The 27,889-nt window shown below is 49.4% G+C and overlaps 1 protein-coding gene across 2 annotated transcripts; it reads left to right on the forward strand.

Moving 5' to 3' along the window:
- The first annotated feature begins 22,464 nt into the window (after positions 1–22,464).
- Positions 22,465–27,820, forward strand: LOC123054208 (anthocyanin regulatory R-S protein). Of its 2 annotated transcripts, none has more exons than XM_044477926.1 (9): positions 22,465–22,599; positions 22,952–23,122; positions 23,244–23,498; positions 23,640–23,736; positions 23,910–23,924; positions 24,013–24,069; positions 26,295–26,963; positions 27,118–27,507; positions 27,616–27,820. In XM_044477926.1, exons 2-9 carry the CDS (start codon positions 22,974–22,976, stop codon positions 27,685–27,687), a joined length of 1,704 nt encoding a protein of 567 aa, XP_044333861.1. In that variant the 5' UTR covers positions 22,465–22,599; positions 22,952–22,973; the 3' UTR covers positions 27,688–27,820. The 2 variants fall into 2 exon arrangements, with proteins under 2 accessions (XP_044333861.1, XP_044333860.1); XM_044477925.1 differs by having other exon boundaries at positions 22,581–22,634.
- Positions 27,821–27,889: the final 69 nt, after the last annotated feature.

Below are 27,889 nucleotides of genomic sequence, written 5' to 3' on the forward strand. Positions count from 1 at the left end.
ATAAAATATGAATTGGTTTGAAACAGTACTTATAGTAGTGATTTGCTTTCTTATACTAACGGATCTCACGAAGGTTTTGTTGAGTTTTGTGTGATTGAAATTTTCAAGTTTTGGGTGATGTTATGATGGATGAATGAATAAGGAGTAAGAAGAGCCTAAGCTTGGGGATGCCTATGGCATCCCAAGCTATTATCCAAAGAGAAGCAAGCAACTAAGCTTGGGGATGCCCGAGTGGCATCCCCTCTTTCTTCTAACGACCATCGGTATTTTACTCGGAACTATATTTTTATTCGTCACATACTATGACTTTTGATTGGAGCGTCTTGTATGATATGAGTCTTTGCTTGTTTTGCCTTTTATTTTAAGTCTTGAATCCTTGCTGGACACACCTATTTGAGAGAGCCAAAATTATGGTAGGACTTGTTAGAGTTGCTATCTATGCTTCGCTTAAATCTTTATGAGCTATGGAATTGCTCTTGTGCTTCACTTATATATTTTTTAGCACGGTGTGCTTTGTTATTTTTGAAGAAATGCTCTCATGCTTCACTTAGATTTATTTTAGAGTTAATAAATTTTTAAGAAATTCTCTTGCCTCACTTAAAATATTTTGAGAGAAAGAAATATTATGCAAGTAGGGCGTTTCGGTGCCCAGGCTCTGCACCCGGTTAGAAAAAAATTCGTAAAAACTTCAAAACAAATTCAAAAACTTCCAATTTTTTTGTGTGGTAGAAAATTTGATGCGTGAGGCCCGCTCCAAATTTCAAGTCATTTGGACAATTGAGCAGCTCTCAGCAAAAAAGACAAACCGTACCAAAACAGTACATGAACAGTAAACATTTTTACAGACCCCCAATTTGTCTTTTTTGCTGAGACCTCATCAAACGTTCCAATGACTTGAAATTTGGAGCAGGCCTCACGCATCAAGTTGTCTACCCCACAAAAAGAATTTGGAATTTTTTTAATTTTTCTAGTATTTGTTTTGATTTTTTCCGTAAGCGCAGGTGCAAATGAGCTCGGGTGCAGAGATGGATTTTCGATATTATGCTCATGATCTTCACTTATATTTGTTTGAGCTTATCAAAAGCAACACATGAAAATTAGTTCCAAACTGATAGATATCCAAGAATGATATAATAAAAAATTTCATGAAGATCATTGGACAAAATAAACTTGATTCCTTGTAATAGTTTTGAGATATGATGATATGATATGTGAGTCATGTTGATGAGTAATTATGCTTTAGTAAGAATATTGGTGTTAAGGTTTGTGATTTCCTATGCAAGCACGAAAGTCAATAGTTATGCAATGAAATTACATCCTACTTGTGGTGCATTATTCGGTGTTAATTATGCTTAATGCTCGCTTATGAGATTTTTCGTTTCTTGGTTGGTCGCTTCTCAATCTTTTGCTAGCCTTCATTTTGCACTAAGTATGGTCACTACTTGTGCATCCAAAAACCTTTAAACCAGTTTTGCCACATGAATCCACCATACCTACCTATATGCGGTATTCTTTTGCCTTTCGAAGCAAATATGTATGTGCCATCTTTAATTTTCAAAATAAATTTCTCTTTTGTGTGCTCGTACCGCTCATGAAACGGTAGGGCGTGGCTAATATATTTCCATGCTAGATATGTTATTCTCATGATGAGTGTTTATTCACTTGTCATTGTACGAGATTAAGGCAAAGGTATTAGGGATGCCCAGTCCCGAAATGAAAAATGAATTTACTTTATGTTGTCAAATAATAAATTCCTTGGAAAGTGTTGGTATGGAAGGCACCCGTGGATATGGCTAGCCATGGAAAGTGAAAGTATGGTTGAAAAAGGAATAAACTTTATTTTCTGTTTGGGAACCGCCTATGATATATCTAGCATCAAAAGTATTAGGAACTTCTCGATCATTCTTGTTGACAGGAAAAGCATGCCTACCAAAATGTTTTATCTCTATATTTTTCGCTTTGAGCTCTGGCACCTCTACAAATCCCTACTTCCCTCCACGAAGGGCCTTTCTTTTACTTTATGCAATTTTTATTTTTAACTTGAGTCTCCATCTTCTCTTATAAAGCACCAACTAAGGGGCACTATGATTGTACTTGAGCATTGGGTGTAGCTAATATGCGAGTGTGTTTCATGAATGGATCAATGATTGAGCATAATGGGCTAGGGATAACTTATTTTAGCTTTGATCTTTTGAAAGACATGGTTGATTGTTAATATGCTTGACTATTGAAATTATCATGTCAAAACTAGACTATTGCTTGAACCATATAAAAGTCCAAATGTCCATGCTACAAAGAAAATAATATGTGATGAACATGTCAGGCAGCATTCCACATCAAAAATTATTTTTTTATCATTTACCTACTCGAGGACGACCAGGAATTAAGCTTGGGGATGCTGATACGTCTCCAATGTATCTATAATTTTTGATTATTCCATGCTGTTATATTATCATTCTTGGATGTTTTACAATCATTTTATAGTCATTTTATATCATATTTTGGTACTAACCTATTGACATATTGCCTAGTGCCAGTTGCTGTTTTTTGCATGTTTTTACATCGCAGGAAATCAATATCAAACGGAGTCCAAACGCAGCAAAACTTTTTGTGGATTTTGTTTGGACCAGAAGACATCCAGTGGGCTGGAGAAGCACCTGGGGTGCGCCCCGAGGGGGGAACAACCCACCAGGGCGCGCCTGGGCCTCATTTTATAGTAATTTTATATCACATTTTGGTACTAACCTATTGACATACTGCCTAGTTCCAGTTGCTATTTTTTACATGTTTTTTACACCGCATGAAATCAATATCAAACGGAGTCCAAACGCAGCGAAACTTTTTGCGAATTTTTTTTGAACCAGAAGACATCGAGTGGGCTGGAGAAGCACTTGGGTTGTGCCCTGAGGGGGGAACAACCCACCAGGGCGCGCCTGGAGGCCCAGGCGCACCCAGGTGGGTTGTGCCCGCCTCGGTGACCTCCCGAACCGCCTCTTTGCTCTATAAATACCCTAATATCCCAGAAACCCTAGGGGAGTTGACGAAAATCAATTCCAGCCGCCGCAAGTTCTGGAACCACCAGATCCAATCTAGACACCATCACAGAGGGGTTCATCATGCCCATTGGTGCCTCTTCGATGATGCGTGAGTACTTCATTGTAGAGTTACGGGTCCGTAGTTTGTAGCTAGATGGCTTCCTCTCTATCTATTGATTCTCAATACAATGGTCTCTTGGAGATCCATATGATGTAACTCTTTTTGCGGTGTGTTTGTTGGGATTTGATGAACTTTGATTTTATGATCAGATCTATCTTTTTATCCATGAAAGTTATTTGGGTCTTCTATGATTTCTTATATGCATGATTGCTTATAGCCTCGTATTTCTTCTCCGAAGTTTGGGTTTTGTTTGGCCAACTTGATCTATTTATCTTGCAATGGGAAGAGGTGCTTTGTGATGGGTTGGATCTTACGGTGCTTGATCCCAGTGACAGAAGGGGAACCGACACGTATGTATCGTTGCCATTAAGGATAACAAGATGAAGTCTAGTTCTAATTAAATAGATCTTGTCTACATCATGTCATCGTTCTTATTGCATTACTCCGTTTCTCATGAACTTAATACATTAGATGCATGCTGGATAGCGGTTGATGTGTGGAGTAATAGTAGTAGATGTAGGCAGGAGTCGGTCTAATAATCTTGGACGTGATGCCTATATAATGATCATTGCCTAGATATCGCCATGATTATTTGAAGTTTTATCAATTGCCCAACAGTAATTCGTTTACCCACCGTTTGCTATTTTTCTCGAGAGAAACCACTAGTGAAATTTACGGCCCCCGGGTCTCTTCTTTATTATATTTGCCTTTGCGATCTATTTTTATTTGCTTTTATTTTCAGATATATTAAACCAAAAATACAAAAATACCTTGCTGCACTTTACTTTATTTGCGATCTATTTATCCAATCTATTACAACTTTATTCCATCCTTTTGCCAATTTCTGGCATCGTTACCCGAAAGGGATTGACAACCAATTTAACACGTCGGGCTGCGAGTATTTGTTATTTGTGTGCAGGTGATGTTTACGTAGTGTTGCTTGGTTCTCCTACTAGTTCGATAACCTTGGTCTCATCACTGAGGGATATACCTACCGTTGTTGTGCTGCATCATCCCTTCCTCTTTGGGGAAATACCGACATAGTTCTAGCAGACATCAGCGGCCCGGTCCATAATTTTTTTACCGTGGCCTAGAAAACGTCCCACTCCATCGCTATATATGCGGTTTTACCGCTCGGATACGGGCCAATCCCTATCCGCCTCCGTCGCCGCGATCCCCCCTCCCCTGTCCAATTTCTCACCGCCGGCGAGCCTAAAAAAGTCCTAGTGACCCATGGATGGCTACGCAGACGAGGAGCGCCACCGCCGCCGCCGCACGGAAGCGGGGGGCGCGGAGGTGGCTCAACCACGGGAGCCGTCCGCCGCCGACGTTCGAACGCCGCGAGCTCGCGGTTCACTCCACGCCTCCTCCAGCTCCTCTGCCGCGGGGTGCTCGTCCACGGGCGCCTCGAGCTCGCGGCTCTCCGGTCAAGAGAGAGCCGGAGGAGCTCAGGACATTCGCCGTCAAGCTCGAGGCCGCCGCGTCGAGGAGTAATCGGCCCCGAGGACTACCTCGCCCCGGGGCAGGAGGAGCACCTAGAGCACGTCGTCATGGAGCACTTGGCGAGGGAGGAGGAGGAGGCCGCCGCGCGCCGCCGCCGCGAGCTTGAGTACGAGCAGATCTTCCTCCAGACGGGTGTCGCAGGCGCACGCGTCCAAGGGGGCGGACCTGTGCGTCATGAAGGCCGAGCAGGCCAAGGTCTTCATCGACCTCGACTCCGACGAGGACTGAGCTCCTTCGGCTCCTCCGCCTCCGCCGGCCCCGCGCGAGCTCGTCGATTTTGGTAGCGTAGGCTCGGGTACGCTGCACGGCCCGCAGATTCCCCTCTAGCAGTACATTGTAGTATAAATGATGAACTATGTATGATCAATGGAGTACGATGATGAACTATGTACGATCAATGTTGTTGCAAGTTTCTCCGGCGAATGTTTTTCTTTTAATTTTACATTTTCATATAGGGGGTCTGGTCTGCAGCGAACGAATTCGCCCCGTAAAACAGATCTGCAGCGAACTACAAACGCATTTTGTGGGTCGGCATTATACGGGGTCTGCTAGAGATGCTCTAAGGGTATCTCCAACGTTGAACCTCAAATTTGCTCCGGCATCTGTCCACGGACACTGATGCCGGAGCCCACCATCCAACGATGTTCGCACATATTCCAAACAACTTATCAAGTAACCAGATGAAATTCATGCAAACACGACGGATTTTCATATAAATCAGACAAGATTCATGCAATTACGACGGATTTTCATTACATTTCGAACATTTAGAACAAAAATAAATCTGACCATAAACCTATCCTACGGCCGCGGCCGTCGTCCACTTTCTTTGTATTCCGCATCGGCGACCAGGTTCTCCATTTGCCGTCTCCATGAACGGCGGCGGTAAGACCCATGAAGTGAAGGTGCAGTCTCCGGCGAGGAAGAGTAGAACATGGGAGACGGACCGGCCCACTTGGGACACAATGCCCTGCCGCCTCCCATGCCCTAACTCATCCTCGGACGAGCCTGCGGCCTGTCCGTCGCTGGCGCTCCTGAACGTGCGGGTCTCAGGTGGACGTGAAGTTGATGTTCGACGTGGACGGCATGTCACTGTCCACCTGGCACGTGCGCTCCCGAAAGTTTCACGGTGGTGCGTAGGACGCGTAGCTAGCGGCTGCGACCACGTCCAGCAGCGCCGGAACTTCATTGCGAGTGGGGCGGGCGGCCTCGTAGAGCGCGCTGTGTTCCGCAATGAAGTTCTAGTCCGCCGCCGCCATGGCGGCCACGGCCTCCTCGCTTGCTCCCTCGTCGTAGATTTCGCCCTCCGCTAGCCGGTCCTGCTCGAAGACGAACAGGTTATACCTCTGCTCCTCCTGAGCCTGCCGGAACACCGTCGTAGGACCTGGGGAAGGCTGCTCCTCCTCCGCCATGATGGCATCGTAGTGCATTTGCGCCTACTCCATGGTTAGGCCGCGTGCACCGGCGTGGTGTCCGGCCCGTGTCGTCTTCGGAGCCCATGGGTTCGTCATTGGAGAGCTCGGGCGAGCTGGCAGGCATGCCCTGGTCGACCCGCTTGGCACGACAGGACTGCTAGGTGGTTTCAAGGGCGGCCACCTCATGCTTCATCTCGGACGTCAGACTATCCCAAAGAGTGTTCCCTCTCGCGGTCATGACGGATGAGGAGCAAAGGGAGGAGGAAGTGTTGTGGTGTAGAGTTAGGCCGGTGTGGCAGTCTTTAAATAGCGGATTCTGGTGAGGCCAAGTGTCCGGGTGCGTGAATGCGCGGTGTTGGAGTTGGTTCCTCGGCCGGTAAGCCTACTTAATGCGGCATACGGGTCGACGGGCATTGATAGATATTCGTCTCGTCCCGAACAACAAACGACACCCCGGCAATGAACATGCGCGGACAATGGGGACGCGACGCCGGCGGCTCCCTCGGTCGGCGCGACGCTTCAATGTCGGCGGCAGTGAGAGGTCGCGTTTGCTCTGGGCCCGCATCATTGCGGAGCGATCGCTATACAGCGGCATGAATGCGGGCAACTGGCATCGTGTGGGAACGCACGTAAACGGGAGGGGAGAGTTTTGAGTGGGCCAGGGTGGTTAGATGTGGGCATGTCTGTTGTCCGGACACTCGCAAAGTCCTCTAGTTTGTCTTCGGTTTACGAAAAAGGTACGTCTGAACCGTCCGGCAGACTGATATATGCCCGCGTTGAATGACACATATACGTAGGTTCGAGGATCTGCATTGGAGTAGCCTAGAGAGGATGTGATAAATAAAACTAGGCCTTGCTCTACTGTGCTTAATTAGCTGAAGCATGTTCAGGCTACAAAAACGAATTCAGTGAACCCCGCCGAGCCACAGCAGTGAAACTGAAAGGTGAGGTGTCAGGATGGAAAATATCAAGGCAAATACAGGTCGATGACGCCCCTCCTTTCTTTCCAGGGAAAAGTAGTTTATGGTAGTACGTCCGGCCTCCGCAGCGATCGCGGAGGCCTAGCGGCCGAACGGACAAAACCAACCAGGCGGCGACAAATCAACCAGCCAAAAACACGAACGGAGCCGAGAGGAAACCGGAGATAAAATTCCCCATTGGCCCATGAATCGAAACTTGGCCTGAGGAGTAAGGACAGACGACGACCGGGACCGCCGCATTCGCTGCGCCTGCGCACCGGTGCTCCAGAGTAAGTACAAACCAATGTCCACAGCATGTCGCCACGGTCGACGTGGACCGGTGCAACTTTGGCTGACGGCTTGTAACTCTCGTGTAGGCGGAGGCGGTAGCGACGGCCGTCGCGGAGGAGAGGAATCAACGCAGTTATTACTGCTGCGCGTCCCGCGGGGCTTTGCTTTGCCGAGAGCGCGAGGTCTCGATCTGCCCAAAAGGCGTCGCCGGACGATCCCACCTGTCGTCGGCGAGGCGATCTACCTCCGACGATTCTTCCCGCTAGTGGTCACGGTAGCAACAAAAGGCACGGGAGGTTCGCTACGGGGCTCCGTCACCTTCACCCGTGACCAATCCAAAGCCGGGCTACGTAGCCGCTCCCGGGGTCTCTCATCGATCACGTAGCTTAGCTCTCCTATCCTAGGTGGAATGAAGGAAACCAATTTGGCTTTCGACCGCGGCTTACTTAGCTCGGTGCACTCCAAGGACGCGTTGCTGTCCACTCCTAGGACGCTCGATCGCACGCTAGCAACCCAGTATAGCTCAGTAGGGCGTGTCGTATTGAAACCCTCGTAGAAGAGTACTCCTCGTAGAACCTAGCTCAGTAGGGCGCCTGTGCGCAGCATTGCTAGCTGCTGCTCATTGTTCCGTTTCTTTTCTTCCTGACTCAAGGTAGATAGCCACACGTAAAAGTAAAACCAGTGGACGGTGCCGGGCGATGCGACCGCGGCTGGCAATCAGCCGGTACACGGTCGAAACGTGTAGGCTAATGTCGGACGTCCGATTGAAGCTAGCTAGCTAGCGTGAGAAGAATCGTGACACTGCTGTTTTTCTTTTCGTGCCTCGTGACACCGGTGTAATTTGTCCTCGTCTGTGCAGCGATACAAGCAGGTCACCGGTGATCAGCAGGGACACGCGTTATAGCTCTAACCACCAGTTGTCTGGGTTCAAATCAAGTTAAAAAACTATAGCGTATTCTACACCCCCTAGTAATGCTATATACAAAATAAAGTAAAACAGCGCATAAAATGTAGTAATCAAGAAAATATTTTTTACTACCCAAGTTTGTAATTTAGTACATTTTTACGAAAATTACTATATGTTGCATAGTGTGTTACTATATTTTATATATACCGTTACTGGGGTGTAGAATAAGCTATTCTACACTCACGCTTAGTTAAGCTATTCTACACTCACGCTTAGTTTAGCGTTACTATATATAGGCAAACATATATATAATGTAAGACACGTAGGCAAACATATATAAATAAAAGAATGTTGAGGTGGCAATTTATAATGTAAGACACATAGGCAAACATATATAAATAAAAGAAGTCATAAAAATGACACCGTAACAACCAAAAGGGCATTGTTACAATACATGTGCTCTGATTCATCGGAGTTTACAGGTGACGTCTTGCGTGCAACTTACCTCAGATGGTTAGATTTTTTGTGATGGAACCAGCCAACAGGGCCAAGTTCTAGACTCGACATTGATGCTCGCATTTTCCTGAATTTATTTTAAAATTTTCGCCATGTTCTTTTAGTGGGAGGAGATGCTTCCGTTGACTACGAGGCGCCCGTGGTGACTTCGTCAATCTCAAGTTATTGCACGGCTCAGTCTCTCAAAGATACTCATAGGGATAAGGTATGGGAGCGTGCATGCATAGAGATAAGTGTATGTGCATGTATGTGAACGTATTTGATTGCACTGTGTTCAAAATTGCACATGCTAAAAGCCATGTTTATTTAATATTTATCACCCTCCGTGTGTCTTTTTTTGATGATTGACACCCAAAATATAACTTTCTATTCTCCATTGCGTCGGCTTACTATATCAAAAGTACTCATAGGGTTAGGATATATAAACGTGTGTTTATAGAGATGAGTGTACATCTCACTCGTTATGTAACACACATCTCATGTCTAGCCATCGACGGCGCGTAGACGGAACGTATGTTTCACGTTGCTTCTTCGGTGAAAGCAACGCCCATTCTCAGCACCTTCTCCACCTCTCATATCCTCCACTTATTAGTTTTGTCTTTTAGATAATGCATCGCCTTTCATGCATTCTAATTCTAACATTTTTTAACCAACACCCATTCTTCTCTTCCTCCTCTAGTTTCAACTACTTGCGGTAATAGCTTTGTCAGTTAAGTTTCTCATGGTGGGTTCAACGCTTAAACTTAGGCGCATGTGCTCTAATTTTTCTGGATTTAATTCAGACTTTTGTGCAACATTCGTGTAGTGAGGGAGGATCTTCCCATTTACTACGACATGATTACAGTGACTTCATCAATCTTGATATTTACCAGCTCAGTGTGCCTATAGAAAGAGAGTGTGCGTACGTGCGTTCACAGAAGTGATTGTATATGTGTGTACATAAACATGCACGTTTATAGGCACACACACCTACATACTTTTTTAAATTTTATCTTCAAATTTGAATCTAGTATGTCTTTTTAATTGAAAGTTCAAATTTCTTTACAACGGGTACTTTCGAACAAGACCAATTTTAAACACATTTTGACTACACTTTAATTTTACAAAGGTTCGGATATTAAAACTTGGTAGTCATAATATCAAGTTTTTTCTAAATTTCATCAACTTTTACCAAGTCTCATTTGCTTTTATGGTTTAGGGTTTAGGGGTTATGACTTAGGGCTTATGGTTTAAGCTTTAGTTTTTGAAACTTGGTGAATTTATCATTTTCGTTCCTATCAAGTTTTAATAGTTGAAATTTGATGAATTTTTTAAAACTTTGTCAAAATGTATTCAAAGTTGGTCTTGTTTCAAAGCACCCATCACAAGAAAAGCAAATATGCAAACGTAATATAAAGTAGACTGTGTTTACAAAAGATATAATAGATTCAAATTTAAAAGTAAAAAAAAAAACATAAGCATGGGATGAGTGGGGCATGCACTCTGTCAAAAGATGTAACGTGTGGACCCTCTTTACTGTAATTAAGCCCTAAATACATGCAGGGACCAGCCCACTTTGCCAATAACGACACAAACAGGCAGCCACAAATATTCGTGCCTCCGGATGTGTGTGCTACAAGTCGCCTCTCACGTTTGCAGTGTGTTTTACAAAGGTAAAACAACAATTCTTGTGGTTCCCAACTCGCAATGTCACATAAACTGAGATCACAAACTACACACAAGTAGCAGCGGCGACAAAAATTTACATCAAACAACCACGGGAAAAAGGGATGAATCAAAAGACAAGGTGAAGGAAAATATATTTTTTTGGAAAGAAAATATTGCGAGTAAAAAAGTCTTATCGTGAAAATAGCTTTGCCGGAAGAAATATTGTTGCCCAAATCACTATTCGTTTTCCTAATGGTGATTTTCATCTAATTCCACATATAGCGTCAAAACCACATATATATTCAAAGCAAAGTACTAGCGTTGCAGTAGCAGACATTCGTGATGCGGAGAGGTTCACGTCGCTACAAGAGTTTCAGCCGTTTGTGATTGCACGCTCCCACCACACGCCCAAAATTTTATGACTCACCGTACACGTATTTATGTCGATGAACATTATTGCTTGGCTTACAAATAAGTCGGTTTCAACTTTGATTTGATGTGGCCACAAAGACCTTGACGTGCCGAGCTTCCACTATTTGACTGCATTTGAGCACGTTTGGCTGTCTAGAGGGCACGGCGTCGCGAGTCACAGGCTCATGTCACGAGTAAGCTAGGACTACTGAAATCGACGTAAACAAAGAGGTATTCCCTCCGTTTCAAAATAGATGACCGAATTTTATACTAATTGTATGTTAAAGTTAGTACAAAGTTAGGTTGGGTCATCTATTTTGAAACGGAGGGAGTAGATATGAATGAATATATGGCCGTGGTTCAATGTTTGTCGGATGTACATTTATCTTATATATCTTCTATATTTAAAAAACTAATCCCAGCTAGTAACCTATTTCTCACAACTTGCATGCATGTCATCTTAGCTGAGACATGTACAGAAAAATGTTCATCGATTATAACATGAATGCATAAGAAAGAAAAAACACCTTAATGTGCAAACATGCATGGAAATTTCAATTCTACTATGCTACTTGTATTTAACAAGTATTTTATAAATGTAAAATAATCAAACCCAATAATCAATTTTTAGTTCTCATTTATTATTTTAAATATTCATGTTCCATATAATCAAGTATCATAGCAAGCTTCTATATCTAGTCAAGTCTCCACTGGCCTGTTTTCTCGATACGTGAGCGTGCCACCTTAACATGCACCATGCATGGAAAAGGAGAGAACACAATAAATCTTATGTACTTTAGTTTTAGTTCTCATCTTATAACCAAATCTTAGAATATAATGCAGATATTCTCGCAACAATGTACGGGTATCATCAAGTATACCTGAGAGTGATCCCCATTATCTTTTTTGACAAAGATGGATTTTATTGACTCAAAATAAAGCACCAAGAGAATACAAACACAATGAGCATACACCCGGCCTATACATAGTTAGGATGCACACAACCAACACCAACACATGCACATAAAACAGGCTGGCAAATAGTAAGTCATATAAGACCAAAGCTATCCGTACGCAAGAAAAAAAAGAAAAGAAAAACGTGCTTCCACATTATTTAGATGGTTTAGTCGTCAAATTTAATAGCTTGATCCACTGCCATCTGTATAATCTACCCATGAGAATCCTCTACCATGCAACATGCACTAGTGCATTTTAATTGAGTTTTAAATCACATTGTATTTAAATGCGACGTACACAAGTTTTCATATTAAGTATTTTGGTTACATAGAAAATTTTCATATAGTTTAAATTGTAAGGACTAAATTAGTATTGTGCACAATGTTTAGAAAATGCATATCAAATTATGTGGCATAGTGCAGGGTATTATCTAGTATGTATCCTTGGTTTCTATTAATGAAAATCAGCAAGACCCTTGTGCTCCAGGATAAAAAATGGACACTTATCTATGCCTATCGTGTTCTACGAATCAATATATGTTTCATTTTCCAGCTCAAATAAATATGATCTACACAAAAACTGAAAATATATTTTGTCCAGAAGTATATTGCCAGGTGACAGGACGCTAAAGTGTCGTACAGATGCTTCAACTTATCTATTGCCAAATGAAGAGAACCAAACGGCTATCATTGAGGGTAACTCCAACGTGGATCACCAAATCATCCATAAATGTCTGCATCAGATGGTTCAGACACTTTTTGCCATTAAACGGGGGTCACCTAAGTTGTCTGGACGTCTAAACTGCCCCAATCCGGCACCAAAACAGTGGAGGTTTGGGGGAGTCCAGATATCCGCCACGGCGAACTATGACACTCCGGCCCATCCAAAAGCCCCACCCGGAGCTCACGTTTCTCCCTGGTCCGTCCATCCTCCTGTGCCATGTATCCATGCTAACGGACTCCGACACAGCCTTTGTACCTCCTCGGGGGGCGCCCAAGTCTTTTTGGACCTCCGCCATCCCACCAAGGCGCCCGATTGGTTTTTCCTACACCGCCATTCCACCCCGGAACCGTCCACAACCCAGGTATCCTTTGCCTCTGCCGACGGCGCCCATGGCGGACACCATGCCCGGCAAGTGCTCAATCAAATGCCATTGCTAGTTTTTTTACGTTCTCATTGTTTACTTTGAAGCAAACACGATCGGTTCGAACGAGGAGTTCTTCTATGTCGAGTTCGTGGATTCATATTTGTCGGTTGAGGAGGTGATGTTGAAATGGCGACGATCAAGGCGATTCCTGAGGACGCGGAGTGTGCAGACGAGCATTTTCTCAATTACAATGGTTCAATAAAGGGACATCTAGTGTTGAAGCGACAGATGGACCAATGCCATATAATATCATACGACGACTGCTTTGCGCTCGATGCGCTATCAGAACCCTATTTCTGCCATCGATTTTGGATGCGGTAACATGTGCTCGAACACATCTACCAGCGTATCGGGGACAATGATGATTACTTCAAGTTGAAGAGGGATGACGCTGGAAACATTCGGTTCTCTGGTTATCAGAAGTGCACCGCTGCTATTAGGATGCTTGCATATGGCACGGCTCCAAATTTGTTGGACGAATACCTCTGGATGGCTGAAAGCACATGTCTCAAAGCCATGGTCAAATTTTGCTAATATAGTTGTCAAGATGTTTGGACCGGAGCACTTGAAAGAACCAAATGTCGCAGCACAACAATGCTCATGGCAATTGAAGCATCAAGAGGGTTTCCAGGTATGCTTGCATCCCTCTGAATGCACTACAAATTAAAGAACTGCCCACATGCTCAACTGGGTCAATACGAGGGCCATTGCAAAAAAACACCAACATTCATGAAGCACTTTCATCACAAGGTCTATGAATTAGACACTCTTTTTTGGCATGCTTAGGTCTGACAATGACATCAACATGCTGCAATGGTCTCCATTGTTTGTAAAGTTGTGTGCGGACGAAGCTCGTACGTGCACTATACCATCAATGATCATGCTCACAACATGGGATACTATCATTGTGATTGTATCTATCCTCCGTGGGCGACCTTCATCAAGACAATCTCTAAGCCAAGGGGTAACAAAAAATGACACTTTGCCACAAAACAAAAAGGTGTGCTACAAAGGATGTGGAGAGGGCATTTGGAGTGCTCCAAGCCGTTTTGCAGTTTTTCATGGGCTTGCTAAACTATGGGATCCAAAGACACAATGGGAGGTGATGACAGCTTGTGTGATCATGCACAACATAATTGTGGAAGATGAGCGTGAGGAGTTCGCCAAGGTCTGTAATTTCAAGAGATGAATGATCATATCCATCTTCCCGAGCAGAATCCGGCGATGTTTGAGGATTCTTCCAAATGCACCAGCAGATTCATCCTCGAGGAACTCATGAGCAACTTAATAATGATCCCGTTGAGCATTTGTGGGTGTTCAAAGGAGAAACCTATGACTTGTGTTCCAATAAGTTGAATTCAAATTTAAACTATTTTATTTCAAAACTTTATATCTACATTATAATATCTATATTTGAATTACTACTGCATTGGAATATTGATCTTTCAATATCAAAGAATTGGGCTATTTATCTTTGATTATTTCCAGCGCTCTGGATATAGGGAAATTTTTTGGCCGACATACATTTGATGCCTACAGTTGGATGGCTGGCACCTCGCCTACTATCTGCGGATATGTCCACACACACATTTTGTGCCACTGGACTGGTGTCGGTGTACAAAAGTAGGGGCACTCCTTTGTACCCCTTTACTTGTGCACGGGCAGTCGGAGCCACGCGCCACGGCCGCACTTAGCAGGGCAAGGGAGGGAAGCCGGAGAGAAGCCGAAGCCCAAGACAAACAAGGCAACGCCAAGACCAGAAACACCAAAGAGCAAGGGGGCGAAGTGGACCCCCCCCCCCACCCCCCCCCCCTCCCGGCAAGGCCCTTGCCGGGGCGGCCTCCGCAGCACCGGCAAGAGCCTTGGCGGGCAACTTGCCCAACACCAACAGAGCGAGCCACCCTTAAGCCCACGGGTTCCGACCCAACCAACTACGTTGGAACCAAGGCTCGGGAGGCACCACTGTGGTGGCATGCAGATCTTTGTCAAGATCATAAACATGTGAGATCAGATGAGGACCAGAAGACGGCGACCCTCGGCGGGATCCCAGCCGAGGGAATCCACAAGACCCCCGGCAAGCGCCTTGCCGGTGACGACTGCGACGCCACGGCAAGACCCTTGCCGGGCCCCCCGGCAAGACCCTTGCCGAGGACATCAGCGGGGCCACTGCCAGACCCGCACCAGCAAAGACCCCACCGCCGTCCCCAAGCAGCTGCTAGCTCAACCAGCTGGGCAGGCACTTGCGTGGCGACGGGCGACCTCTACGCCAACTCAGCAAGCGCCTGCGTGGTGGCATGCAGATCTTCGTGAATGCTCCACCACCGCGCCACCTCAGCTGCCTGCCTGCCTACATGGTGCCGCATGCATCGCTGGCCTGGGCGCGTGTCGAAGCAAGGCGAGGCGACAACGGACGGGACGGGCCTCGTTCCCGTCCCCGATAAAGCTAAGGGACACCTAAGCGATGCATTAAATGCGTCTTGTCCTGTAATACGGGCGATAAGCTCGCAGCACTGTAGACCTTTCCACCTCCTGTGTGCCACTGTGGCAGCCCCTTTTCGACTATAAAAGGAGGCCCATGGCATACTGGAGGGGGATTCTACTCTTTTGGGCAGGTTACACCCGTAGCTAGCTCAAGAACACAAGAACACTCAATACATCCACCAAAGCAGGACTAGGGTATTACGCATCCTCGCGGCCCGAACCTGGGTAAACGATCCGTGTGCTTTCTGTTAGACCTGCTCTTCTCACGACCCCGCGCCCCACCAACCGTAGTAGGGATTCCAGTGATCCCATAGGTGTCGTTTCCCCGACATCTTTGGCGCGCCAGGTAGGGGGCGCAGTTGTGAGAATCTGATCTAGCAGTCAGCCTAGCGGTTCTTCATCGCCATGGCTCCCAAGAAGAAGACGATCGAGCTTGACGGCACCATCTGCGCATGTGGTGGACACCCGTGCGACGGCAGAAAAGCTAAGTCATGCGAAACTTTAAGCAAATTCCTTTTTATATATGAGGTTATTCCCCTCGGAGATCTCGTTCTTTGTATGGAGAACCTGCACGCAAAGGCCCCCCCCCCCTGCAATTGGCAACGCCATTGTTCTGTTTCGAGTCCCCTCAACAGCTCAAGCGGCCGCGTCGAGAGTGGCAGGGTAGCCTTCCGTAATTGGCAACGCTCTCGATTCTGACTCGAGTCAACCTCGACAGTTCGAGCGGCCGCGTTAAGGGCGGTAAGGTGGTTCGTCCTTCAGCAAGCACACCCGGCATGCTAATGGGGATCCGTCCTCAAGACGCCGCCCTAGGTTTACGCGCCAGCAAGCCTACCCGGTTAACGTAGGGTGGACATACAAAGGAAAATCGAACAGGAAAATAACATGCATTGTGTCAAAAGTACTGCAGAGTTATATTACATCACTTGTTGCCGCAGTTCTAACTAAAGATAAAAATCATCTTGGTTGTGAACCTGCAGCAACAAAAAGAAACGGGGTGCCTAATCCCGGCGCTGGCCCTCCACCCTCTGAATTCTTTCGATACCGCTGATGATGGGCTTGATACGCTCCTTGAGCGGCACGAGGTCAGCATCCTCCGGCAAGCTCTCCAGCGCGGCGTCGAAGTCGAGGTCAGGATACCAGTACGCCACCTTGGTGAGGACCTTGGTCATGGCACCCCGGCAAAGTCTCCGGTTGGAGTGAAGCTGCTCCAGGGCCCCGAGGACGCCCTCGAAGAACAGGGTCAGCTTGGCGTTGGTAGTCCCGCTGCGCTCTGGGGCGTACCTCACATTTGGCATCCCCATGGTAGCCAGCTGCGTGGTGATCCTACCGGCGACGTCCTCGAGGCGGCTGATCCAGCGATTCTCGCCCTCGACAAAATCCTTGTGGCTGGCGGCTTCGTTCCTCCGCTGCAGCTTCTCGGCCTCCAGATCCTTGGCCAGGGTCTCCTCCTGAGCCTTGGCCTCTGAGAGCATCTCCTCGAGGCCCTCCAGCTTCCGCTTCAGGTCTTTGATGGAGTTGTTCGCTTCGGAGAGCTCCCCGGCCCTGCTGACGGCCGCGCCGTTGAGCGTGTCCTTCTCCTTGGACAGCTTCAGGGCCTGCTCCTTCAGTTCGTCCCGCTCTGCCTCCAGCTCCTTCACCCTGCCGGCGTGAACCAGAGCCTGGGCATCGAGCGCCTCCCTGTGCCTCTGCTCCAGCTCTTGGGTCCGCTGCACGACGAGTTTCTCCACCTCCTCATCCTTGCCGTGGAGCGTTGCGGCAAGCTTCTCCTCACGCGCAGCAAGGTCCTCCTCCTGGGAGTCCAGCGCGGCCTGGTGCTGGGTTCGAGCGGCCTCGACCGCGGCGGCCAAGTTCTTTGCCGTCTCCTGGGCCTTATCGATGTCGGCCTGCTTCATGGTGAGCTCCACATCACGCTTGGCCAGCTCGCCCTGGGCAGCCTTCAGCTCTTCACAAGCCTGGCGGAACCAAGTATGCGTCTCGGCAACGCGCACCTTGAGGTCCGCCTCCGCCTTGTCCACCGTTGCCATCCTGGACTTGGCCTTGTCCACGCGGGCGCGATGGAGCGCTTGGAGCTTCCGAAAGTTGGCGCCCATGGCCTGAAGAAGCCGCTTCTCCTGAGAACCGTCGCCACCGGTGCTCGGCTCATCAACAACCTCGAGCCCGGCGGCGGCAAGCACCTCCTCGTCGAACACCTCTCCCTCGACGGGAGCCCTGGAGCTCGACGCCCCTGGAAGGTGGACGAAAAGGTCGTCGCCCACCCTCAGATACCTGCCGGAGCCAGAGGCAGCAGAGGAGGAAGGCTGGTCATCAACCACCTCCTCCTCGCAGCGGCCTTGCCGGCCTCCCCGGCAGACCCCTTGTCGGCTTCCTCGGCGGTGTCCTTGCCAGGCTCCCCGGTAGGCCCCTTGGCGGCGTCCTCAACAGCGCCCTTGGCGGTCTCCTCGGCAGCAATCTTCTCGGCCTCCGCCGCGGCGTCCTTGGCGACATCCTCGATGATGGTGTCGACGTCCTCTGGGTCCACCGAGGGGAAATCTAGATATCGAGAAGGGGATGAGGCGAGGCCAAGATCAAGATTCAGAAAGAGCAGGGACGGAAGGCAAGTGGCTTACCCGTGCCGGGCTGGGAAGCAGAGGTCCCCTCCCCGCCAATGTTTGGCACTGAGGCAAAGCCACCAGCGCCCGAGTTCGCCTCCTCCTCCTCCGTGTGCATGGGCTCGGTGCTTGGCGCCCTTGCCGGGGACGCTCCTCGGGGCGGCGTGGTCGATGGGGGCGGCGGCGTGCTGGGGGTAGCCTTCTGTGGCTCCTCCTGTTGCTGTCCCCCTCCTGCAATCGCGGCAAGGTTAACACCAAGGGACCGTGCCCTCAACACACGTTGACGAGGGGCGAGTGATGGACTTACGCTGGGGGCTGTGCCGAGGGCTGCTGTCTAGACTGCTCAACACCACCAGCGGTGCGCCAGCAGCGCCTACTGGGGGCTGGCCGCCCGCCGAAGCCTTGGCCCTCTTCACCCTCTGGGCCAGCGTCTCCGCGTCCCTGCAAAGATGAACACAAATCGAGATAAGTGGCACGGTCTGAGGGGGGTGGAGAAGATAGAAAGGAACAATACTTACTCGTCCTCCACCTCCTCCTCTGCTGCTTTCCTCTTCCTCCTTGGGCTGAGGGACCCGAAGTCGAAGGTGACCCCTGCGTCGTAGTCTGCCGGAGGAGGGGAAGCTGATGGAGTCCGAGGGCGTTTGGACGAAGAAGAGGCGGTCGCCCCCTTCTTCGCCACCGCGGCCTTCACCGACTTCTTCGCCGCCGCGGCCCTTGTCTGGCGCCCGGACCCCTCCTGGGCTTGCCGCGGTTGTACGGCCCTGCCGGGTCGGACCGGCTCGCTAGAGGTGGCCCACCGCAGGACTCGCCCTCTCCCCGTGGCCGGAGGGTCGATAGCCTCGGCCTCCTCGGACGACGACTCGTCGACCACATCTTCGACGAGAGGAACCCCGGTGTCGGCGCTGCTGGCCTCCCCAGTGGCCTCCGCCCACTGGGCGAGCTCCTTCTCCTATGCTTCCGCCGTGGCCTTGTCCTCCACACCGCCGGCGCTGCCGGCCTCCTTGGCGAGCTCCGCCTCCATCGCCCTGGCGGCGATGTTGTCCAGCTCCGCCTGGGTGGTGTCCTGGACGAGTCGCGGCTCGGCGGTGACGTACCCCTCATGCAAGGTGTCGAAGAACTCCTGCACTTGAATTTCCTCCGGCTCGACACCAGCTCGGGTCGAGACCATGCACGTTGAAGTCCGGCATCATGGCGATGATGTCGGTCCGGCGAGAGTTGTTGCTCAGCGGGACCACTCCCGCCGGCAACTTAAACAAGGGCCCCTTGGCGACCTTGCCGGCCTTCGCGGCGGCCCTCGCGGCCTTGCCGGACCGCTCGACCTCGCCATCGCGGTTCACGCCGAGCTGGAAGAGCCGTTGGCAGAGATGGGCGTGCCTCATCACCGTGAGGTTGTGGTCGAGGCCGGGACGGAGCCTCATGATGTCGGCGGCGTTCGTGAAAAGCCAGGCCGGCCTCCCCTTGTTGTGCAGCGGAGCGATTCGGCAGCGGATGAAATCCGCCCCGATCATCTCAAGGGTGAGCCCGGCCTCGGTGAGGCAAAGAATCCTGGTGGTGGCGACCGTAAGCTTCGCATCGTCGGCATCAACATCACTCCAGTCGTTCCGCCGAACCGGCGGCTCCTGGCGAACCCGGCAGAAATCTTGTGGATCATCCTCCTCGATCCAGCACCACCGGCCCCGCCATTCTTCCCACCTCTCCTTCTGAGCGCCCTCCGGGTATGCCCCCTTGGACCGTGGGATCCAGGTGACGCAACCGGAAATGGTGCCCCCCGGTTGGATCCGAGGGAAGAAGTAGTGACGGAAGAGCGCCGTGTTGGGATGCACCCCGGTGAAACCCTCGCAGAGGTGCGCAAAGAGAGCCATGCACGCCACGGCATTTGGAGTAAAATCCAAAACGTGGAAGCCGTAGGTGTGCATGATGTCATTGAAGAAATCCGAGAAGGGGGGCAGAGGCCGCAAGAGAAGTAATCGACAAAGAATGGATACTGATTTGGGGCGGCCTCGGCGCAATTGGTGGGGATGACGCGCGTGGCTGGATGCCCCGTCGTCTCTCCCCCCGTCTTGCACCCCCATAGGGGCTTGAAGCAGTCCCGGAGCTCGAACACATCGATCGTCCAGGGGAAGTTGGCGAGATGAATCCGCTGCGCCGCCAACGCACTCTCCGGCGGCTCCGTCGCTCCGGCATCCTTGGCCACTCCCTTGCCCTTGGTGGATTTGGGGACCATGGCGACTACGAGGGGCGAGGTACGGAGTACAGCAAAGATGCGGCAACTACGAGCAAAGGCGGAAAGCTCGAGAAAGAGGACGAAGGGGGAGGCGGCGGCTCTGAGATTGGAGAAGACGCAGGAAGGGGGATAAAGTGAGCAGCGCGCTCGCGGTTATCCCTTTTTACGGGGAAGGCGCGGGCCGCCTCCCTTCCCATTAACTGCGACGTGACGCATGCGTGCGGGAACCGCATCGCGCATGACCCCCACGTCACGCACGCCCCTCCACGTCGCGCGTTCAACGCAGGTCGTGGGGAAGCGCAGTGGACGGAACAGTTACTGCGGTAAAAATTCGCCCCACCCGCCCGCGCACCGTTCTGGGCCTGGCCCAACAACGTGTCGCGCTTATGTGTGGCCCAGGGGGGCTCCTGTCGGTGTACAAAAGTAGGGGCACTCCTTTGTACCCCTTTACTTGTGCACGGGCAGTCGAAGTCACGCGCCACGGCCGCACTTAGCAGGGCAAGGGAGGGAGCCGAAGAGAAGCCGAAGCCCAAGACAAACAAGGCAACGCCAAGACCAGAAAGAGGGCGAAGTGGGACCCCCCCCACCCCGGCAAGGCCCTTGCCGGGGCGGCCTCCGCAGCCCCGGCAAGAGCCTTGCCGGGGCAACTTGCCCAACACCAACAGAGCGAGCCACCCTTGAGCCCACGGGTTCCAACCCAACCAACTACGCTGGAACCAAGGCTCGGGAGGCACCATTGTGGTGGCATGCAGATCTTTGTCAAGATCATAAACATGTGAGATCAGATGAGGACCAGAAGACGGCGACCCTCGGTGGGATCCCAGCCGAGGGAATCCACAAGACCCCTAGCAAGCGCCTTGCCAGGGATGACTGCGGCGCCACGGCAAGACCGCCCGGCAAGACCCTTGCCGAGGACATCAGCGGGGCCACTGCCAGACCCGCACCAGCCAAGACCCCATCGCCGTCCCCAAGCAGCTGCTAGCTCAACCAGCTGGGCAGGCACCTGCATGGCGACGGGCGGCCTCTACGCCAACTCAGCAAGCGCCTGCGTGGTGGCATGCAGATCTTCATGAAGGCTCCACCACCGCGCCACCTCAGCTGCCTGCCAGCCTACATGGCGCCGCATGCATCGCTGGCCTGGGCGTGTGTCGAAGCAAGGCGAGGCGGCAACGGACGGAATGGGCCTCGTTCCCATCCCCGATAAAGCTAAGGGACACCTAAGCAATGCATTAAATGTGTCTTGTCCTGTAATACGGGCGATAAGCTCGCAACACTGTAGATTTTTCCACCTCCTGTGTGCCACTGTGGCAGCCCCTTTTCGACTATAAAAGGAGGCTCATGGCATACTGGAGGGGGATTCGACTCTTTTGGGCAGGTTACACCCCGTAGCTAGCAAGAACACAAGAACACTCAATACATCCACCAAAGCAGGACTAGGGTATTCGCATCCTCGCGGCCCGAACTTGGGTAAATGATCCGTGTGCTTTCTGTTAGACCTGCTCTTCTCACGAACCCGCGCCCCGCCAACCGTAGTAGGGAATCCAGTGATCCCATAGGTGTCGTTTCCCCGACAACTGGTGATCCGCGTTGGGGCTGCCCTAAGTACATGTCTTGTATGTATGGCCACAAGGACAAGGAGCCTTATATATCAAGTGGATTATGCGTTAGCTACCTTGGTGAAAATTGAAATACACATACACACACAACTTTAAAAACATGCTTTCTTATTGCATTATGGACCTACATGTCATGCCCCAATCCCCACTAACCTCCTCGTAATTTTCACACTGCGAGCGAACGACCACACCTGTAAATCCAGTTGGTAATTTTCTTCCATAGATAGATGCATTATCCTGTTGATGCCGATGGTAGATTCCTCGGTGGGGTGCAAATTAATGGAGGTGCTGGAACACACGTACAAGACTTTCGCAGTTACACTCTAATTTACTAGATTAAGTATAGTTCTCTTGGTAGAACGTCTCTGCACTACTCCTGGTGACACTATAATTGCATCGGCAGTGATGCTCACCGTGTTTCCTCAGGCGTCGTCGAGACGTCGAATATTCAGTGCCTATTGGCCCTACAACTGACTTGCGCGCCCCGCTCACTTCACTGTCAAACGGAAACAGAGATCGGTGAGGACTGCGTGCATCTCACTCCATTTTTACTAGCAGTCAGAAAACCAAGCAAGCATGCATTGTACTACTACACTAGCTAGAAAGTGATGGGCCTAATTGTATGTTGGCGCAGTACAGTAGTGTCCGAACAGTACTTTGCTGTTGAACGTCGCAGTCACTCGTTCCACGTCTGCGCTGCAAGGACAGATCTATATTATGCCCTGGATTCTTGGTGCATTGCATATATAGCGGCTCCATCTTCCTCCCCGGACGACAGGTTGGCCTCTGAGCTTCTTGGTCTCCATAGCTCAAGTAAACCTTTAACCGCCTTTAATTTAGTTGGAAGTTTCTCCTCCACTCATGGCTAGCTACCTAGCTTAAATATCTCTTAGACTCTTACTTCCTTAGTTTGTTCTAGCTTTCGATCTAGTATGTTCTTTGTGATCTTGGTTGAGAAATCTGCCGCCAAGTTTCTTAATTTGCATCGGTGCAACAGAGCAAAGAGATTTCAGCTTGCATGGACTAAATTAGCTACTATATATACAAGAAATGAAGCTATAGCTCCATTGATTTGTTTATTTTTGCCTCCTTGCTTGCTCTAACTTCACCTCGTTTGCATGAATATGTAGCAAGGAAGGAAATTGCGTGGTAATGGCGCTGCCGGTAGTTCATCCGAGCCAGGAAGAACCCACCCTACCGCCGCCGGCCGGGAAGCAACTCAGCAACCAGCTCGCTGCCGCTGTGAGGAGCATCAACTGGAGCTACGCAATATTCTGGTCCATTTCAACCAGCCGTCCAGGGTAATAATAATTTATAGACGAAGAGTACATCCGATTGAAGCAACCACTCCAACTAGCTGCAATACTTTTCAATTTGTCAGAAGCAAGCCGTTTTCTTTCCTCTTACGATTTTGTTCCGTAGGGTTCTGACGTGGAAGGACGGGTTCTACAACGGCGAGATAAAGACGAGGAAGGTCACAAGCTCGGCGGACCTCACCGCCGACCAGCTCGTCCTGCAGAGGAGCGAGCAGCTGCGGGAGCTCTACGAGTCTCTTCTGTCCGGCCAGTGTGACCACCGGGCGAGGCGTCCCGCGGCCGCGCTGTCGCCGGAGGACCTCGGCGACGCCGAATGGTACTACACGGTCTGCATGAGCTACGCCTTCCGCCTTGGCCAAGGGTATGTACCTCCAGAACAACTCTTCTAATCCATTACCAATCCACAAGAGGAAAGAGCTAGTAACTTTTTCTTGGTAAGATATATTAGATGTGGTGCTAATTTACTGAAGAGTGAAGACTGATGTGTTTATTGTTTGGTCAGGTTGCCAGGCAGAAGCTTTGCGAGCAACGAGCATGTTTGGCTGTGCAATGCTCAGTGCGCAGACACCAAAACCTTCCAGCGCGCGCTCTTAGCAAAGGTACCTACTACGGTTAATCGAGCTGTTAGCTCACTCTCTAATACGGGGTACTATCTGATTAATCTGCACCCGATCTATATATGTACTCCTATATATCTTTGCCTATTGTTAACTAATTAATATCATGATGTCTACTATGTATGCGCCCATGCTACCTCTGCCGGTTCACCCAGACGGCGTCTATCCAGGTTAGCGCACGTCATGCACCTTATCACCTGTGCTTACCGTGCAGGTTTCTGACCCCGACTGCACGTGTCTTTGGTAACATTTTTTCAGACAGTCGCCTGCATTCCATTGATGAGTGGTGTGCTTGAGCTCGGGACAACAAATACCGTGAGTTTTTGTCCCATCAACCACATGATGTTCTCCTTTTAACATATTTCCATAATCTACTTGTACAAACTGTGTGTGGTTCTCTCCTCTAGGCACGAGCTAAGACAAACAAACTACCCCAAAAAACTGGAAAGTGAACCCGGCCGTACTACATAGAGTCTCTTTGTTTAAAAATGCAAAGGGTGTGACTAGCTCCCAGTCAAGTAACATAACATAGTACAAGAAAGAAAAAGGAAAAAAAATAAAAAGAAAAATTTACACATATCTCTATAAGATCTCACGAATATAGAATCGACTGAGACATACAAGTCTTAGTCGACTGAGATTTAGTAAGATTGAAATGCAAAATGTGTTAGATATATGTATCTATATATTTTCTTTGCATGCTACTCCCTCTGTAAACTATTATAAGAGTGTTTAGATCACTATTTTAATGATTTAAACACTCTTATATTAATTTACAGAGGGAGTACATCTTTCCATATATGGCTAGACAATAAGGACAAATACTCACATGCATGCGTAGATCTAGTATTTCCAGATCCAGACATCTGTCTTTTGTGTAGCTCACATGCATGCTACAATATCTCTTTTAATCAAACGTTACACATATGTACAAGAGATCTATATTTACGTGTAGATTTATGTTCATGATTCTTTTGAAACATGTAAGTGTTATTTTGTTTTTTTCAAAGTTTCAGGGCTGAGTAGAGCCTTGAGCTCTAAATGATGCACTTAAGTCTGTTGCACAAGTTTGCACCCCCCCCCCCCCACCCACACACACACACACACACACACACACACACACACACACACACACACGCAACTATCTCTTTTGATGCCTCCGCTAAACTCTCCTAGGGTGGTTCAAATTGCACAAACCTATCGGCCACCACCACCCTCCTAGTCCGTCACTCCTCTTGTTGCTGTCAGCAAGACTCCATTTTCTTATGGTGAGGAACACAAAGGGCGAAATCATACACCACTCCAGTGGTCACTTGGCTAGGTCTTGTAACATAGGAGGCATGCGGCGATCGATGGTGTCGTACCTCTGACTCGCCCATCTCGCCTTTGGCACTCTATTATTCCTCGGGGACAGAAGGGGTGGCGTAGCCTGGTTGTTCCTCTTAGAGAAAAGGCTTGAGGCGACATACCTGGTTGTTCATCCCGATATCGTGGTGCTTGGTTTCTAGCGTCACATCATTTTGGGTCCTAGTGTAATGGTTTTGCCCACGTGCTTCGGCATATTTGTTTGTGGCATGCTTTTTGATAGGTGTGGTAGGATGACTTTAATTTTTTGGCGACTTCTTTCCTTATCAAGTGCGACTTGGATCGGGTGTTCTCGCACGACGATGTCACCATGGAAACATGTGGCTTGACCAACGGACTTGGAAAACTTTAAAGTCTTTCATGGGTATAACGCTTTCACCATTGCATTTCGATATGTGAGCTCCCAAGTTGTCCATGGTAAGATGACACTTCTTCTCTTAAGTGCATGTGGCTCCACTGACGACGTTCGCTTGAGAATGGCAATGTTGGCTTGGCAAGTGGGACGGTAAAACAAACAACCTCAGGCCTGGCCTTTCTGCAATTTAGTTGAACCTGATGTAGTTGGGAAGTTCTCTGTTTTAGTCTTTATTGGTAGGATTTAGCAATGGTGGTGCATCCACATTGTTCCGTTTTTCTCGACAAAGGATGCATACACATCGTCCCTTACAGGGGCAAATCTCATGTGCAACAATTAGGTTGAGTTAAACCCATTAGTTATTTCACAATGTGATCGCGGGCTGGGGCGGAGGCAATGCGGGTAGAAGAAGGGGTCTGTGGGGAAGATAAACAGTGTCCTCGGGCCCGGGGAAGGCAGCCGTTGGACGGTTCAAATATAATTGATTGAAACTGTTTTTTTCACTCGTGTTGACTGGCTGTCCCTTAGTTTTTGCCGGTAACTTTGGAATATACTATACATTTTTTGTTTATCATCACAATATGTTGTAAGATGAACCAAATGCTCCTATTTCTAGCTTCGCCATGAGCCCCATGAGTCATTGTTTTCGTCTCCTCGAAACGCATTAATAAAGCCGAATATATAAGAATGTACCATTTGCTGCGAGACCCTCATCAAGTCATGACCAAACCAATCCACGAGTTTTTCCGGTTCTTCACCAAATGAAATGCTAGCGATTAATTCTGTTGAATAAGCAAGGTGATTTCAATCGATTTGCTAGGTTTTGGAGGACATGGACATGGTGAACCGGATCGGCACATCTTTCTGGGACTTGAAGTTCCCAACATGCTCGAAGTCGGAGGAGCCGAACTCCAGCCCATCAGCAGACGATACTGGGGACGCTGACATGGTGTTCGAAGACCTCAACCATAACACCATGGCCACGATGATGCCCGGGGAACTCGAGCTAGGGGAGGTCGAGTGCCTATCCGACGGTAGCCTCGAGCAGATCACGAAGGAGATCAACGGGTTCTACGGCCTCTGCGATGAGCTGGACGTGGGGGCTCTTGAGGAAAATTGGATCATGGGTGGGTCTTTCGAGGTCATGTCTTCGCCGGAAGCGCTGCCGGCGCCTGCCGCCACCGACGGGATCACTGATGGTGCTGTCACTTTTAGCTCTGTTGAACCCTCTCGCTCATCATGCTTTACGGCATGGAAGAGATCGTTGGACTCAACAAAAGACGTGGCTGCGTCCGTCGCCGGGGAGTCGCAGAAGTTGCTGAAGAAAGTTTTGGCTGGTGGCGCATGGGCAAATAATGGTGGCGACGGTACTGCGAGAGCTCAGGAAAGCACCAACACAAAAAACCATGTCATTTCGGAGAGGAGGCGGCGAGAGAAGCTCAACGAGATGTTTCTGATTCTCAAGTCATTGGTCCCGTCCATTCACAAGGTAACACGTGCACACCACCAAAAAATACTCCCTCTATAAAGAAATATAAGACCATTTAGATCACTACGTTTTTCTTTACGAAGGGAGTAGAAAAAAGAAGTTCTAGACAGGTGTGTTTCATACCTTTATCTTTCTTTATGAATTGTGATTGCAGGTGGACAAGGCATCCATCCTAGCTGAAACGATAGCCTACCTCAGAGAGCTGGAGCAGAAGGTGGAGGAGCTAGAATCCAACAGGGTGGCCGGAACAGCCGTCCGAAAACTCCATGACGTCAGTGGGAAGAAGGTGTTAGCTGGTTCCAAGAGAAAGGCGTCGGAGCTCGGCGGGGACGACACGGAGAGGGTGCTCCCCAAGGACGACGGCCCGAGCAACATCGTCAACGTCACCGTGACGGACAAAGAGGTGCTCCTGGAGGTGCAATGCCGGTGGAAGGAGCTGCTGATGACGCAAGTGTTCGACGCCATCAAGAGCCTCCGCCTGGACGTGCTCTCCGTGCGCGCGTCGACGCCCGACGGCCTCCTCGCTCTCAAGATACGAGCTCAGGTGAGGTCTGGTAGCAGCTGATTAATTAAGCTCGATCGCGCAGTAGAGATGCAGCATTAACGGGAGGCCAATATTGATTTACTGATGTGCTTTGGTGAACTGTTGCAGTTTGCCGGTCCTGGAGCCGTGGAACCCGGGATGATCAGCGAAGCGCTTCAGAAAGCTATACGCAGGCGCTGAAAGGACGCGCTGAAAGCGCGACACTGGTGCTGTAGATCCGTAAATCTGGTGGCTATGTTCTTCAGACATGACATTATTTCTTTCGTCCGGTTGTGCAGTGATGCGGACGTGACGAAAAGATTTCCGATTATTGCATCCACTTGACATCGTGTGAACCCCAGAGCTCGGCGGTGCACGATGCGCCTCACGAGCGCGCGCGGTG

The sequence above is a fragment of the Triticum aestivum genome, chromosome 2D (genome assembly GCF_018294505.1).
Source record: "Triticum aestivum cultivar Chinese Spring chromosome 2D, IWGSC CS RefSeq v2.1, whole genome shotgun sequence".
Taxonomy (NCBI): Eukaryota; Viridiplantae; Streptophyta; class Magnoliopsida; order Poales; family Poaceae; genus Triticum; species Triticum aestivum.